The 15528-nt window shown below is 43.4% G+C and overlaps 1 protein-coding gene across 1 annotated transcript in view; it reads left to right on the top strand.

The window, feature by feature from the left end:
• The first annotated feature begins 2396 nt into the window (after positions 1-2396).
• The window catches only part of LMBR1 (limb development membrane protein 1), a 60449-nt gene continuing 47317 nt past the window's right edge, over positions 2397-15528 (top strand). The window contains exon 1 of the mRNA XM_028751379.2: positions 2397-2784. Within this exon, the coding sequence (XP_028607212.1) occupies positions 2722-2784 (63 nt within the window). The 5' untranslated portion in view covers positions 2397-2721. The remainder of the gene's footprint in view (positions 2785-15528) is intronic.

The raw sequence follows: 15528 nt of genomic DNA, 5'->3' as shown, positions 1-15528 counted from the left end.
AAGCATGAGAACACAATGAATAGCACACAGAAATCAGGCTGTTCTAAGAAATAAGAATATACATTTTAAATATACAATTTTTAGTGCAATTTTGGTAGAAGGTATTTATTCCAGATGCATACGTCTAGCAAAAGTGAACTTGAAGATTTATAGGTGACCAATGAGTGAGAATGAATTAAAATAGATAACTATAGATAGTTTGGGACAATGAATTGTTACCCTAGGAACAATGATTCTATCACTGAGTTAAATATCACGTTTTGACAGTTTTAACATTAACACATCCATGGTAGCAAAGTGTAACAAATATGAGCTAAATGAACTGTTTCAAATCATTTGTTAAATAGCCCTTAGCAGTGACTATCAAATCTATCAAAATACTGGTGATGTGTAATGGAAATGATGTCAGTACTTACAGTCTCTTTAAGTAAGTAATGCTATTACAAATGTACAGCTAAATAGGAATCAGCGTCATCTATCTGCTAAATGTAAAAATGATCACAGACCAATTGTGAGATTCTTAATTAATAATTCTTGTTGGATGGTTATCTAGTAACTGAAAATCAAAGCCGAAGTAATTAGGAACATAGGAAACTGCTGTATAACAAGACAGATCCTTGGTCCATTTACCTCAATATTGTCAACACTGACTGGTAGCAGCTCTTCAGGGTTTCAGACAGGGGATATTCCCAGCCTTACCTGGATATGTTGTGGATGAAACTTAGGACTTTGTGCATCTTAAACTAGAAAGAGGGAGCAGCTTGGTTCATCCTCTCTATCCTGCAGCCATAAAGGAGTCTTCCTTCCTAATCTCTGTAAATGTGCCAAACTGCAAGCCCCTTATTTGCTTTCAAATAATGAGAATGAAAAATACTGTTTTCGTTTTGCTTTTCGGTTCCATAGGGGCCAACTATTCAGTCATAAGAAGAATGTGGTTGATTTATTACAGACACAGGCTGACAGAACTTGATGGACGCATGGCAATCAACATGGTAAGAATGCAGAGGTATTAAGAGAGAGTTCTTTAGCCTTCTTTGGATGTGTCATTCCTACGGATGTGTCATTGGTGTTACTTAAAGAGTTTTTTGGACTCTGGTTCAGACTAAGTGACTCATACTAAGCAGTAGAAGCACCACTTACTGGACTGTACCATTTTAGCCTGCAGGATGGGGGAAATACCCGTGTTCTTTCGGATATAAATTTCCTATACAGTGGTACCTTGGGTTAAGAACTTAATTCATTCTGGAGGTCTGTTCTTAACCTGAAACTGTTCTTAACCTGAAGCACCACTTTAGCTAGTGGGGCCTCCCACTGCCGCCGCACAATTTCCGTTCTCATCTTCAAGCAATGTTCTTAATCCGAGGTACTATTTCTGGGTTAGCGGAATCTGTAACCTGAAGCATATGTAACCCGAGGTACCACTGTACATGGAAAGCTAGAACATCAGGGGGGGAAATCTTGTGCTACCTGTGGATCCTGCCACTAGAGGCCGTCGCCTCACCTCAGAATCATAAAATTGTAGAGTTGGAAGGGGACCCGAAGAGTCATCTAGTCCAGCCCCCTGCAACCTTGCCTCATGGGTAGGCCGGCCCTGCAGACAAACATAAATTTCCTGTACTGGGAAGGCTGATCGCCGAAGAATTGTTGCTTTTGAATTATGGTGCTGGAGGAGACTCTTGAGAGTCCCATGGACTGCAAGAAGATCAAACGTATCCATTCTTAAGGAAATCAGCCCTGAGTACTCACTGGAAGGACAGATCCTGAAGCTGAGGCTCCAAGACTTTGGCCACCTCATGAGAAGAGAAGACTCCCTGGAAAAGACCCTGATGTTGGGAAAGATGGAGGGCACAAGGAGAAGGGGACGACAGAGGACGAGATGGTTGGACAGTGTTCTCGAAGCTACAAACATGAGTCTGACCAAACTGCGGGAGGCAGTGGAAGACAGGAGTGCCTGGCGTGCTCTGGTCCAGGGGGTCACGAAGAGTCGGACACGACTAAACAACAACAACTGAGAATAAGTATGCACCTGCTGCGCCGTGGCCTTTCCGCTTTTAAGAACAGCAGCGCCTGCGCCTCCTTGCGGAATAGCTACACTGGCTCCGCCTATTTCGAACCCCGCAAACCTTTCCTAAGCCCCGCCCTACTTTGCATCTTTGGCTCCACCTCTTCCCAATGTCTCGTCCTAAGTCAACAACTCCGCAGCCTCGCCCACTCCCGCTGGCAAGCTCCGCCCTCGAGAGGCGCGCGCGCTCTTCGCAGCTTTTGCTCGCGCCCCGCAGAAGAGGCGGCGGTAGCCACACCCTCGCCGCTTAAGCCCCGCCCTCCTCCTCGAGCGCCGTGGTCGCGGAGGCCCTGCCCCCTGCCCGCCCTTCGCGCAGGCGGGCCCCCTGCCTCGTCTGCGCAGGCGCAGCGTCATCCTTGAGCGAGGTACCCCCTCAGAGAGGCTGTCCAATCCGCCCCCCTCAGCCGCAGGACGGTGTGTGACAGACCCCTTGGCGAGGGAGCGAGGAGGCGGCGGCGGCGCGCGTCGTTAAGTGTCGCGTCGTGCCCGCGCCTCACTCCAGCCCCCTCCGCCCTCTTTCCCTCACCCGCTCCCCCCCAGGTGTCAGGGGCATCCGCCGCCGCCCCCTGCCATGGTCCCCCGCCCGTCGCCCTGGAAGCAGGAGGAGCTGGGGCGGCGGCCGCCATTGCCTGAGGGGGCTGCGAGGCGGCGATGAGAGGATGGACGCGGACGAGGTGACCATCCGCGAGCAGAACTTCCACAGCCAAGTGCGGGAGTACACGGTGCGTAGCCGCCGGGAACCGAGGGCCCTTTCGGGGCTGCTGGCACCGCCTCCCTCGACGGCCCCCTCGCCCTCCCTCCGAAACCGCCCCCTACGGTTCTAACGTGTCGACCCCATTCGCCCCTTCAGGATCCCGCTTGCTCTGCCCCCCCCCCCACGAAGGCCCGCCTACACCGCCCCCGCGTGCGGGGAGACGGCGCTGCGCTCTCGCTTTGCAAGCGGCGCCGAGCGGGCTCGTGTGTTTTGCACCTGCGTTTTATGCGCCCGGGCAGTTGGTAGACGCTGCTGCTGCTGCTGCTGCTGTTTTTGTAAAAAAGGACTTCCCTTGTGGTTAAGTTGCACCCTCCTCCCTCGCCTTCCGCAAGTCACGCTTCGCCTTTCAGTTTAAAGAAACTGGTCCACGTTTTTCCGTATTTGTGTGCGTGTTGCCTCTACTGTCGCTGCTTAGGGACTAAAGCCAGGCTTTTAAGCATTATGTAGTACAGTAGTTGCGAAGGCAAACATGTAATGAGACCATTAACCGCGTTGCACTTTTGTGCAGCTTTGGAAGTGTGTGGTCATAGTTTCTGTCTCCAAGGAGGATTGGCCTAAAGAGTTTCTACACCTGCGCAGGGTGTCTATTATTATTATTATTATTATTATTATTATTATTATTATTATTATTATTTCTATAATTCTTTTGTTCCCACCATAGGCAGAGGAGGTAGAATAATAAATAGCACTTTACCACCCTTTAACAGCATCATTGTTCTTAAGAGTCTGGGATGTCTCTGTAGACAGAGTTCTGGGTTTTGCTTATGTCAGGTACTTGCTGTAAGTTGGTTTTATGCTCTGTGACTTTAAAACAGCATTGTGTTACTGTATTTATTACTTGCTGTATATAACACTGGGATCCCTTTCAGGTGAAGAACAGTTTAGAAATATAATAAATATGTAAACAAACATGTCTGAAATATATTAAACAAACAAGGTGATGTGGGTCAAATGTGTTCATGGGATACTTTTGCACTCTATTGGGCATAAGTTATGTGGGTCAAATGTATTCATGGGACGCTCTTGCAGTGACCTTTCATTTCAGCATATAAAGTGTTGACTGACTGACACTTAGTTCACAAAGATCTTTTCACTTGGAAAAGCTTATGCTCATATGACTGCCCACAGGATGGGTATACAGGGTAGAGAAAAAACCTTTACAGTCAATATAAGTGGTACAGTATGTATCATACATTCCTGAAGGAGAGTGTCTTCCTCATTCTCATATAACCCTCTCCCCAAACACAGCCCATACCAAGTACGGCAGCTGTATTGACTGTACCACACACACTGTAGCTGTACTCTCTAGTTCTGATTCTCAGTACAGTACCTGTAAGTAAATTATATACTGATTGATTGTAATAAAACTTCTCAGTGGTTTCATTAGTTTCATTGGTACTAATTTCTGAGTAAAATTGAAGCATTCAAAGTTCAGTCCATCACCTTTTGCACAAGTGATGTGTTTTTGATGTATCCAGCTATCCACTGCTTTTACCTCCTGTGCTGAATGTGGGAGTACATTCTACAAAGAAGCTTATGCCATTCTGATTTGCATATAAAGTGCTTCCTAGCTCCAGATCATAATCCAAACCTTAACCCAAGCCTGGAAGTATATGGTGTCACCACAGCCCTTCTATAAATACCATCTACTACTTTTGCCTATCATGTACTGAGCAGGTGTGCAGGATTGTTGCATATACAGTGGTACCTCGGGTTACAGACGCTTCAGGTTACAGACTCCGCTAATCTAGAAATAGTACCTCGGGTTAAGAACTTTGCTTCAGGATGAGAACAGAAACTGCGTGGCCGCAGCAGGAGGCCCCATTAGCTAAAGTGGTACCTCAGGTCAAGAACAGTTTCAGGTTAAGAACGGACCTCCAGAACGAATTAAGTTCTTAACCCGAGGTACCACTGTATTTCCATCTTCTAGAACAGATGGGAAGCCTCAAGCCTCGGGTGCAAATGTGACCCTCCAGGCCTCATTATTTGGTCATTGGGAATTTCCACAGGTCATGCTCCTCATCAGCTTTTTACTGACTGGAATGTGTCCTTGAACTGGGATAATGTTTCTTAATTGCCAGAGTAAAGCATAGAGAGATGTATGTGCATAAAGAAACACCCTACTTTTTGTGTGTGGTCATGCCTATTGTTCCACCCAGTTTTGTCTCTAGTCCCACCTAAACTGGCATGCCACTCCCATAAAGTTGCCAATGGGGGAATACAGCCCTCATGCTGAAAAATATTCCCCACACATTTATAGATGAATCTCTAGAAGTCATGTTGTTTGCAATTGACTACCATCAACTTTTGGAAAAAAAAGTTGTAACTCACTTTGCCCCCAAAGGAGCTCAAAAAGTGCATGGATCCCCCACCCCACTATACTTCATAACAACCCTGTGAAGTAGGTTAGGGTAATGGGTTTAAGGTTACCAAGTGAATTTCATGGCCGAATCTTTCTAATGCTGACACACACTGTTGAACATGTGCCAGTCAAGTACAAGAGTACATAATTTGTCTAGCCTCTCCACATCAGTCCTGTATTAGCCAACTGCCTCGTAAGTGCTATGTACTTTGTGACTGTACCCACTAAAGTTTTGCTTTTCCCTACATCATACTAAATACTATACTCAAAGCATTCTTCCCCAACCTGTTGTCCGCCCCCCGCCCAACTTTGCATAGTTTCATGCTGGGTACATTCAGAGATACATAATTGTCTGTATGGCCTCTTCGGAGTTGTCCACTTTGGTTCTATCACATCTCCCCACCCCCGCAAATACAAAAGTGAATCTGCACGTCTCCCCATGAAGTGATGTGCCAATTTAATACTGAAAAGTTGGATGTGTGAGTAGATTGTACTCCTGCTTATTTATTGCCTGATGCCACCTTAAATTGTTGTGCTGTAAGGCATGCCCTCCATATGAACTTGCATGTCATGGACCAAATCCGAATTCAATACCCCCCAGTGTAATATTTTACATTTCTCTCTCCTTCAGCTGATTTTAATGTTAGATAAAGACAGTACTTAAAACCACCATGTTGCTTTGTAAATTCCATAGGCAAGTATGGGGTGGCTTGTTGCGTTCCTTCTTTCCTTACACACGTCTTTCACACTTTCTCCAGACTGAGCATGGCATGCATCAGAATGAGGGAATATGTGGTTAACACCTCAGTGTCACAGGACTACGTCATCTCCTCTACACAATACTTTTGGTAATGGATTTTATAGTTGCTCAGCCTGTGTTAAATGCTGTTCTTAACCAGAAATAGAATATATAGTCTTTCTCTAGGAATGTTATGGTATACTTCCCCCAAACTGTGTTTTCAGTTTTGGCCTCTAATTTTTTATTGAAAAAACTGTAACAGGTTAGATAAAATTAGTGTTCTTGGAAGCTTTTTGTAACCTGGCATCCTTCCTTAATTGCTTTTTTGCACTACACTATTCCCGGAATCAGGCTGGTTCCTGTGGCCTGGGACACATTGTTCATTTAATGCATGGAGAATCCTGCCTTTCAGAGTAGGAGGAGACCAGATTGTTTAGCTTGTTGGTTTTGATTATAGTGACCCTTCTTGTTTTGCTTGTTTTATTAGATCAAGGTGTGAACAACTGAGAGTCTGTTCTCATTTCTGAGGATTTGTTATACTCAGCTTTGGTCTTTTATAAAACCTTTTTTCCCCTCTTCAGTTGTAAGCTGATATTTTCAGTAAAGTGAATTTTAAGCCCTTCTCAGAAATTGCAGCCCACACATAGCACAGCAACACTTCTGTGTTGTGCAAAAGTTGCATAATAACTAATACCTTAAGTTAGCCTTCTGCTTTTTTCATAATTCTCAGTATCTTCTTACTGTTGGTCCAATTCTCCTGGTGCTATGAACCTAGTTTGCATTTTGAATAGCTACAAATTTAGTTTGTGAAAGTGGACTTGGCAGTCATACCATCCTTTGTTATTACCAAAGAATAATACAGTAGTCAGTTTCTTGTACCCATGTCATCATGCCATCATTGTTTGGATTCAGCTTCAGATAGCTTTCCTCACCTAGTCCCTTGCTTCATTGAGACTCTGAATAATAGATTAATCAGACTCAAAATACAGATAAACATCAAACAAATTGTAACATTTTCTTAGCAATATATGAGAAAATGGACTTTCTGGAAGTGAAATTGCACCATGGGTGCCTTCACTTCCTTTCTATTGAATTATAAAACTCCAGTGTGGAATTTCTTTTTATAACATCCTTTTCAGTCTTTGAAGTGATAGCATTCAGGGTAAATGATGGTTGAGATGCACCAAATATGCCAACTTAGCATTTTTAAAGGCTATATGTTTATAAATAATGCACAATGCATTTTCCAGAAATGAGATGACTTGCAGTTTAGAAAGTTTGTTGACTGATTCATGGAGATCACAACTCAATGAAAAGAAAAGAGTTATAGAATTGTAGAGTTGGAAGTGATCCTGAGGGTCATCTAGTCCACCCCCTGCAATGCAGGAATCTCAACTTGCAATCCCCATCCAATTGAAACCATATCAGACCCTGCTTAGCTTTACAAATGTGCCAGCAGCTTTATTGCTTCAGTTTTAACATGTTGATTGATGGCCAGTGATCAAGAGACATAACTTTTCTGGGTGCCTTGCACCAGACTCCTATGACCCTCTCAGTGCTGAATGCATATACAGTGGTACCTCGGGTTAAGTACTTAGTTCATTCTGGAGGTCTGTTCTTAACCTGAAACTGTTCTTAACCTGAAGCACCACTTTAGCTAATGAGGCCTCCTGCTGCTGCTGTGCTGCCGCTGCGCGATTTCTGTTCTCATCCTGAAGCAAAGTTCTTAACCCGAGGTACTATTTCTGGGTTAGCAGAGTCTGTAACCTGAAGCATATGTAACCTGAAGCGAATGTAACCTGAGGTACCACTGTATATCCCTCCAGAAGCTCCCAGACCATGGCAACAGTTCTAAGGAGAACCCAGTTGAACAAATGTGAATGATATTAAATTTATAGTTTCGATGATTTGTGTGTAGAATTTAGGGTCTTCTTGCAAAAGTTTAAAGGACTACTCATGGTGCTATTGTTTCATGAAAATCTTAAATATAAATCCTTAATTAGTTTTCTGGAAAATCTGGAAACAATAATTAAATACAGTTTTTTCATCCTCAGTGCTTATTTACTGTCTAAGTAAATGGCATTCATTCTGCTTTATTGAGTGAAATTCCCTGGTATAAATTAGATCCTCTGGGTATTTTTTCCATGTACGTGTGTTAAATAGAATATGTTGCATAGAGGTAATTTATGGTTGTTAATTCATGGTTTCTCTCAATCCCTTCCCAGAGTTCATTTGTCTACTATGGTGGGAGTGACTACTTGACTACTTTTGTCTAAGAACTAATTATGTATGGCAGTTTTTAGTTTCCTAATCCAATCAAAGGGCAAATTTATATGGATGAAGAACGTTAACTTGGCTCCTAAGTTGCTCCTCTATTCACATAAGGGGGGAGATATCAGCCAACTCCCCCCTCTATCTGCAGCCATGTGCACAATATCGCACACCATTCCCAAGGGTCTCCAAACCCAGGAGAAGATTATTGGGTACTGCAGAAGGTAGGGGGAAGTGAGAAATCCCTCTTCCATGAATATGAATTTTGTTCTGTTCACAGGTGGGGTGTTGTGTTTATGGCCCCTCCTTCAGTCCAGATACAGTAACTGCAGTAGAAAAGTCAACAGTTGCATTGATAAGTGTTCCAAGAGATGAAGGGGGCGGGGCATGGACTTGGTTTCACCTGCTCCTACTCACTCCCGTTTCTCTGCTGAAGGTAGATATGATTTTCTGATAATAGAACCCCAGAATTGTAGAGTTGGAATTGACCACAAGGGTCATCTAGTCCAAACCCCTGCAATCCAAGAATCTTTTGCCCAATGCCTAGCTCAAACCCACAACCCTGAAATCAAGAGTCTTATGCTGTGCTGACTGAGCTATCAGGTTGTGTGCTTACAGTTAGATTGGATCCAGTGTTGTATGTGGCTTCTAAAAATTAAGGGAAAATGTGGGTACTCAATCACATATATTTGTGATTTGGCTGCTGCCCTTTTTTCTTAGTTTTTCCACACAAACTACCAATCAATATCTGTCTTTTAAGTAATTTTTCAATGTCTCCTTGGAGATGCTATTTTCTCTTTGGCTGGGTTTGTTCCTACTGTTAGACCATAGTTTAAAATAAATTAATGTGCACAAGTGCTCTTCTCCTACTCTGCTCTTTACTGTGCCAATGTGGGAGAGGAAACATGCCCAAACCAATACAGAACCTGGCTTGTTGTGAAGTGTGAAACCAGGCTCACAGATTTGTTTTCTTTCCAGACAAACCATGAATGGAAGCCAAGTATTAACGTGAATGTGTTAATGTTACAAGAATGTGATAATGTTAGGATTGAAAGCTTTTTCTCTTCTCACTATAACTCTTGATTAATTGGCCTACCTGGCATGTTGCTGAGAATCTTCTAAAGAACAGTACAATTGGTCCTTTATTTGACCTGTAGGGCTTGCATCACAGACAGTTGTTTTCCTGAGAAGCTAAAAATGGATAGAAATTTATTCAGCTGAGTTCAAGGTGAAATGTATTCTCTTTCTGTGTGAATGTTGACCAGAGTGGGTTTGAACTGTTCAGTCATCATTGTTACATTTTTCCTTTGGTTACTTGAAGCCAAAGCAGCAGGCATGTTAGTATTGCAGTGCCTGTTTCACACACTTATAAATCCGCATTTATTTTGGATTTTGGTAGTTGGAAGTTGAGCGAATCCTGGTGGACCATGCCTCCCCATGCCTGCTGGGCCAAATTTGGCAGGCAGGTGGGGTTACTATAGTCACTATAACAGCAGGTGATGCACTTTGTAGCCCCAGTTATTGGGACTTCAAAGAGCAGTGTGGGCTGTTTGCAAAAGGACTTTTAAACAGCCTACACTGAAACTGTGTCATGTTTGATGTCAGAGGTTGGGCATATGGGCATGCCTTGCCCAAATGAGGAGGCTTCGTAGACTAATCCATGATTTGTTGAAATTTGATTATTTAAAATTATTGTTCAGTATTGTCAGTGAATATGGCAATGTAATACAGTCCTGAAGTTTTGAGGTTGGATCTGGGAATTCTGTTGGCTGGGCAAGAATTTGAATGGTTCCCCAAAATCCAGATTCCTGCTCAGCTAATAAACTTGTTCTATGGTCTTTGGGAAACACCAGGTTTTTCAGCATTTATTCCTTTTCGCAAATATTTTTGCAAATATTTGGTAAAATGGTACGATCTACAATAACTAGAGAAAGCTCAGAGTCTTATTTTAATATTTGCACCTCATACTTTCCCCATGAGGTTAACTGTGAGTTTATTATTAATTAGTTTAATTTATTAATTCAGAGGTTTTCAACCTTTTTGAGTCCACGGCTCCCTTGACCAACTACATTCTTTTTAGCGCATCTGTGTGGGGCTCTGGAGTGCAGCTATGTCCCCCCTTGCCTGCAGAGCTGGCAGCCTCTCATCCTTTTTCAAATACCCTCCCTTGTGGAGTGTTCCCTCAGCCTCCTGATGCCCCCCTCTTCTCCTTGGGAGTCCAGCTGCTGCTGCTCTCTCTGGTCTCTGAGATGCCCTCACCCTACCCTAAAGAGAGCTGCCTCCTTCAGGCACCATTCCTTTGCAGAGCTTATAGCCAGGGCTGCAGCAATAAACAGCTATGCAAGCTTGGGGTAGGCAGAGATGTGAGAGGGCATCAGAGGAGGGAGGGAAGGAAAGAGGGACAGAGGCTAGTGTTGCCCGTGGCACCCCGACCATCATTTAAGGCACACTTGAAAACCACTGAATGAATTAAATTTCTATATCACCCTTATTCTGAGAATTACATGGTGCTTTACCATGAAAAAATGAAATATGTATCATAGTAACAAATCGAAACAACACACCTCCCAGTTTAAAAGGCCATAGATTGTTTACGTGGCCAAAGGCCTGGGAGAAGAGGAATGTTTTTGCCTGGTGCCTAATGATACGCAACAAAGGTGCCAGGCAAGCCTTTGTCCCAATGTCACCAGTGCAACTTGTGGCTGAGTGGGCATATGAACTTGCATGTCATGGACCAAATCAGAATGCTTTAAATCAGGGGTGAGGAACCTCCAGCCTTCAGGTCAGTGTTGGCCCACCAGGCTTCCCCATTTGGCCCCTGACTCCATTTTGGGCAACTCACATTCACCTGCCCTGTACCTGACCTGACATCATACTGATAAAAATTGGGCTTGATCAAAGCCTGCTTTGAGCAGCTGCCAAAGTGCTTGACAGCCAACTAGTTGTTGGGAGCCTTTGAAACATTAAGCAGGAACCCAGCATTCAGCAGGATTGCTCTCCCGTCACATTAGCCTATGAGAAGAGGGAGTGATTTGCTTGGTTTTTGATTGTTGGTTGTTGATTTTTGCTTTTATCCAGTTGTGTTAGGAAGTAATATTCTGCTGTAAACAGAATAATATGTTTTTAGTGACTCCAAATCCTTCTGTTTGTGCTTATATTTTGTTCATAAAAGCTTAATGCTAGTTTCTTATTTATTCTAAGGGGAGGAAAGTACTGGTTCTAATTTAATGCTTTTGTAGAGTATTATAAATCTGTCATATCAAAAGTATGAAAAATCAATACATTGGGATAAATTTTTATGAGTTATAACTCTTAGCTTCCATGAATATGCAGGTGTGTGGATGTAGTTCTATACTAAAAAATATCATGAATAATTTGATATATTGAGTTTTATTTATATAGTTTATTGTAAAAGTGCCACCTTGGAATTTTATTTATTTTATTTAACAAGATTTATATACTGCTTGATTATAAATAGAATCTCTAAGTGGTTTACAAACAGTAAAACACATTAAGTTCTCAAAAGCTTCAAACATGTATTCCAAACAATTTAAAATATAAATAAGATCAACTTAAGCTAAAAACGGATGCGGGTGGCGCTGTGGGTAAAACCTCAGCGCCTAGGACTTGCCGATCGCATGGTCGGCGGTTCGAATCCCCGCGGCGGGGTGCGCTCCCGTCGTTCGGTCCCAGCGCCTGCCAACCTAGCAGTTTGAAAGCACCTTCGGGTGCAAGTAGATAAATAGGGACCGCTTACCAGTGGGAAGGTAAACGGCGTTCAGTGTGCTGCGCTGGCTCGCCAGATGCAGCTTGTCACGCTGGCCACGTGACCCGGAAGTGTCTGCGGACAGCGCTGGCTCCCGGCCTGTAGAGTGAGATGAGCGCACAACCCTAGAGTCTGGCAAGACTGGCCCGTAAGGGCAGGGGTACCTTTACCTTTAAGCTAAAAACATATTAACTTGTGCCAACAACTTCTTTATTTTCAAATTTTCTTCTACATGCCTATGCCTAGAACAGTCAATGTAGAAGAAGAACATACACCTTTTTTACCTTCTAGCATGGGCAAGGAACCTTTTGACCCAAATGACCAGATCTTTCTCCATCCTCATTCCTGACTGGACAGGTGGGTTGTCCCTTCTGCAGTGCTTCCCAAGTGTCTGACAGCTAACTGGTTGTCAGGTGCCTGGGAACACCAGTGCAAGGGGCTTTGCAAGGGGAACTCTGTTGTACAGATGATTCAGACACACCATTAGGTGCCCCACACTTGACATCACATAAGATGTCAGGTGTGGGGCAGATGGGCATGGTTTGGGGAAACCGGCCTCGAGGACCAAATTAGGAACTATGGTACCCCAAATTTGGCCCATTGGCAAGAGGTTCCTCACCCTTATTAAAGGTGTGTTACAAAAAGCAGCAGAAGAGAACTTGATATTGTTGTGGCTTTATCATACTGCCCTTCTATTTTAATTGGGGACTTCATTTTTAAAACCAATAATAATAAGCTAAGACTTGAGAGTATGGAAAGTACAGTCCTTTCAACGTTCTTTTCTGAAGCAGCGAGATTGATATTATCTAGCCCAGGGGTCTGCAACCCGCGGCTCCGGAGCCGCATGTGGCTCTTTTACACCTTTGCTGCAGCTCCGGGGCGGATACTAGCGAGGGAAGGAGGCGCATTGTGCGCCCCGACACTCCCCACTGTGGTGGGCACTATACTGGCTGTGATGTCGCATGGGGGCGGTGCGTGCGTTAGTCACGCACCGTCCCGACGTCACTTTCCCACCCGCCCACCCGTTACATTGTAAGGGGCATGTACGCTGGTCACTGCATTGAAAGGGGGCATGTACGCTGGTCACTGTTTTGAAGGGGAGTGAAGAACACACACACAAAAAAGGTAACTTGTTAATTTAACGTTTATTTCTATGAGGAGGAGTAATTCTGAGGGGTCAAACAAAGAAATAATAAATAAGTGACAAAAAAGTTATTTTTATAATGACGAGTTTTGCGGCTCCCAGTTTTTTTTTCTTCGGAAACGGGTCCAAGTGGCTCTTTTTGTCTTAAAGGTTGCAGACCCCTGATCTAGCCTATTGTTCCTTCCTCTACAATGGCAAGAATTTCAGAGATCAGTGTGATGGACCTAGGTTTTCTGAGGACATTGCTATGGGTGGATGATCTAGCAGGGTTAACAGACTTGACTTCTTTATGTTGTTATGCCAAGTAAACTTTGGCTTCCAGGCATTGAAAATTGAGGTAAAGAATGCTTCTACACTCAGAAGCTACATTTCATAGAATCATAGTTGGAAGGGATCTCAGGGGTTATCGAGTCCAACCCCATGCAGTGCAAGAATCTCAGCTAGATTCATCCAACCTCTATTTAAAAACCTGCAAGAAAGGAGAGTCCACCGCCTCTCATGGGAGCCTGTTCCACTTTTGAACAGCTCTTACTGTCAGAAAGTTCTTCCTGATGTTTAGTCGGAATCTTCTTTCTTGTAACTTGAATACATTGGTTTGGGTCCTAGCCTCCAGAGCAGGAGAAATCAAGCATGCTCCATCTTCCATGTGACAGCCCTTTAGATGTTTGAAGATGGCTATCACATCTCCCCTCAGTCTCTTCTAAGGGGAGCCCAAGCTAAGCATATCCAACTCCTTCAACCATTCCTCATAGGGCTTGGTTTCCAGATCCTTGACCAACTTTGTCTCCCACCTCTGTACACATTTCAGCTTGTCAATATCCTTCTCAGTAATCCTTAGGACAACCCTATATGATAGGCCATCGTTGTTGTTATACTACAGATGGGTTGGACTGAGAAATTCTTGAATGATACCATCATTCTTAAGGTCTTCCAGGCTCACCATTCTCCTAAGGAAGATGGATAACTATTGTCATATGAAATAAATTGCTGATGCTCTGTTCACCTCTTTAATTGTAATCAAAGCAGTTCATGAGCAAAGGCAACTGACAATATTATGCCCCCACTCCCATTTCCATTTTTTTAAAGCATTTCTGAGGCACCAAGGAATGCAAATAAAAATGAAATTTTGATTTGATATTCTTTGCAGAAGTCTGTGAGTGGCATATCTTTATTTATGATGCTATTAGTACTTTGTTTAGTTGCCAAATGGCCCTGAAGGACACAAGCATTTCCTTATGGGAACACTCTTGCATTAGAATCAGTCTGTTGCCACCTGCTGTATAGAAGAAAGATTGCTTAATTGTAATTATATTCACTGCTTTCAATTTGGGAAACTGTTCTAAATTGTTCTAAACCTTTTAATGTGGTTTACAGTTGTAATGCTTTGCAGACTCAACAGTAGTACCACTGAGAAAGATAGTTTAAGGAAGGCATTGCTGTCGATTCTATGCATTTGTGTTGTATCATGAGTCCTAAGATAACCTACAAGATACAGTGGTACCTCGGGTTACATACGCTTCAAGTTACATACGCTTCAGGTTACAGACTCTGCTAACCCAGAAATAGTGCTTCAGGTTAAGAACTTTGCTTCAGGATGAGAACAGAAATCGTGCTCTGGCGGCGTGGCGGCAGCAGGAGGCCCCATTAGCTAAAGTGGTGCTTCAGGTTAAGAACAGTTTCAGGTTAAGAACAGATCTCCGGAACGAATTAAATACTTAACCTGAGGTACCACTGTAACCAGTTTCTCTATCACTAAGCTTGGAAAATATTGGGAATTATAAAATATTGGGAATAATTAAAAATTATTTTGAGGGATCCATGGTTGTATTTGCAATTATGGCTGTGCTTTTTTGAGCACATGTGGAAGTGGTTTTACATGTTTCAGCTTCTTCCCACTTCATCCTGGTTTCAACCTCATGTGTTTCCATGCAGTCATCTATCCGCATACACATTCAGCATTTTTGGATAAACTTCCATTATCCCTGACCACTGACCATGCTGGCTAGGAGCGATGGGAATTGTTGTTCAACAACACCTGGGGACCCAAGGTTGAAAAAGGCTGCATTATGGCCTTTCCAGGTTTACATGCAGTTCTGTATCAGCAATTTGAAGATGATGCACAAATGGTTATATTTCCTGCTGCTTTTATTCAAGAATTAATATACTTCAGGGCATTAATGTGGACTGCCTCTCACTTTTTGGGTGTTTATTTGCTTGCTATGAGTTATTATAGCTTCTTGTCAGACCTGCATCATTTGACCCCCCCCCCCTTTTTTTTGGTATATAGTATTTTGCTGTTGTAGAACCATCTCTTGAGTTGGGGTTGGGGGAACCTAAGGAATGATTTAGGGCTGTATAATCTCCCCCTGCCCCAGATTTTAGGCCTTTAAAAAAACCCCCCAAAACCACCAACCTTTTAAGTACAGTGCC

The sequence above is a fragment of the Podarcis muralis genome, chromosome 12, assembly GCF_964188315.1.
Source record: "Podarcis muralis chromosome 12, rPodMur119.hap1.1, whole genome shotgun sequence".
NCBI lineage: Eukaryota > Metazoa > Chordata > Lepidosauria > Squamata > Lacertidae > Podarcis > Podarcis muralis.
The sequence above is the reverse complement of the archived record's forward strand: the minus strand, read 5'-3'. Positions and strand labels throughout refer to the sequence as shown.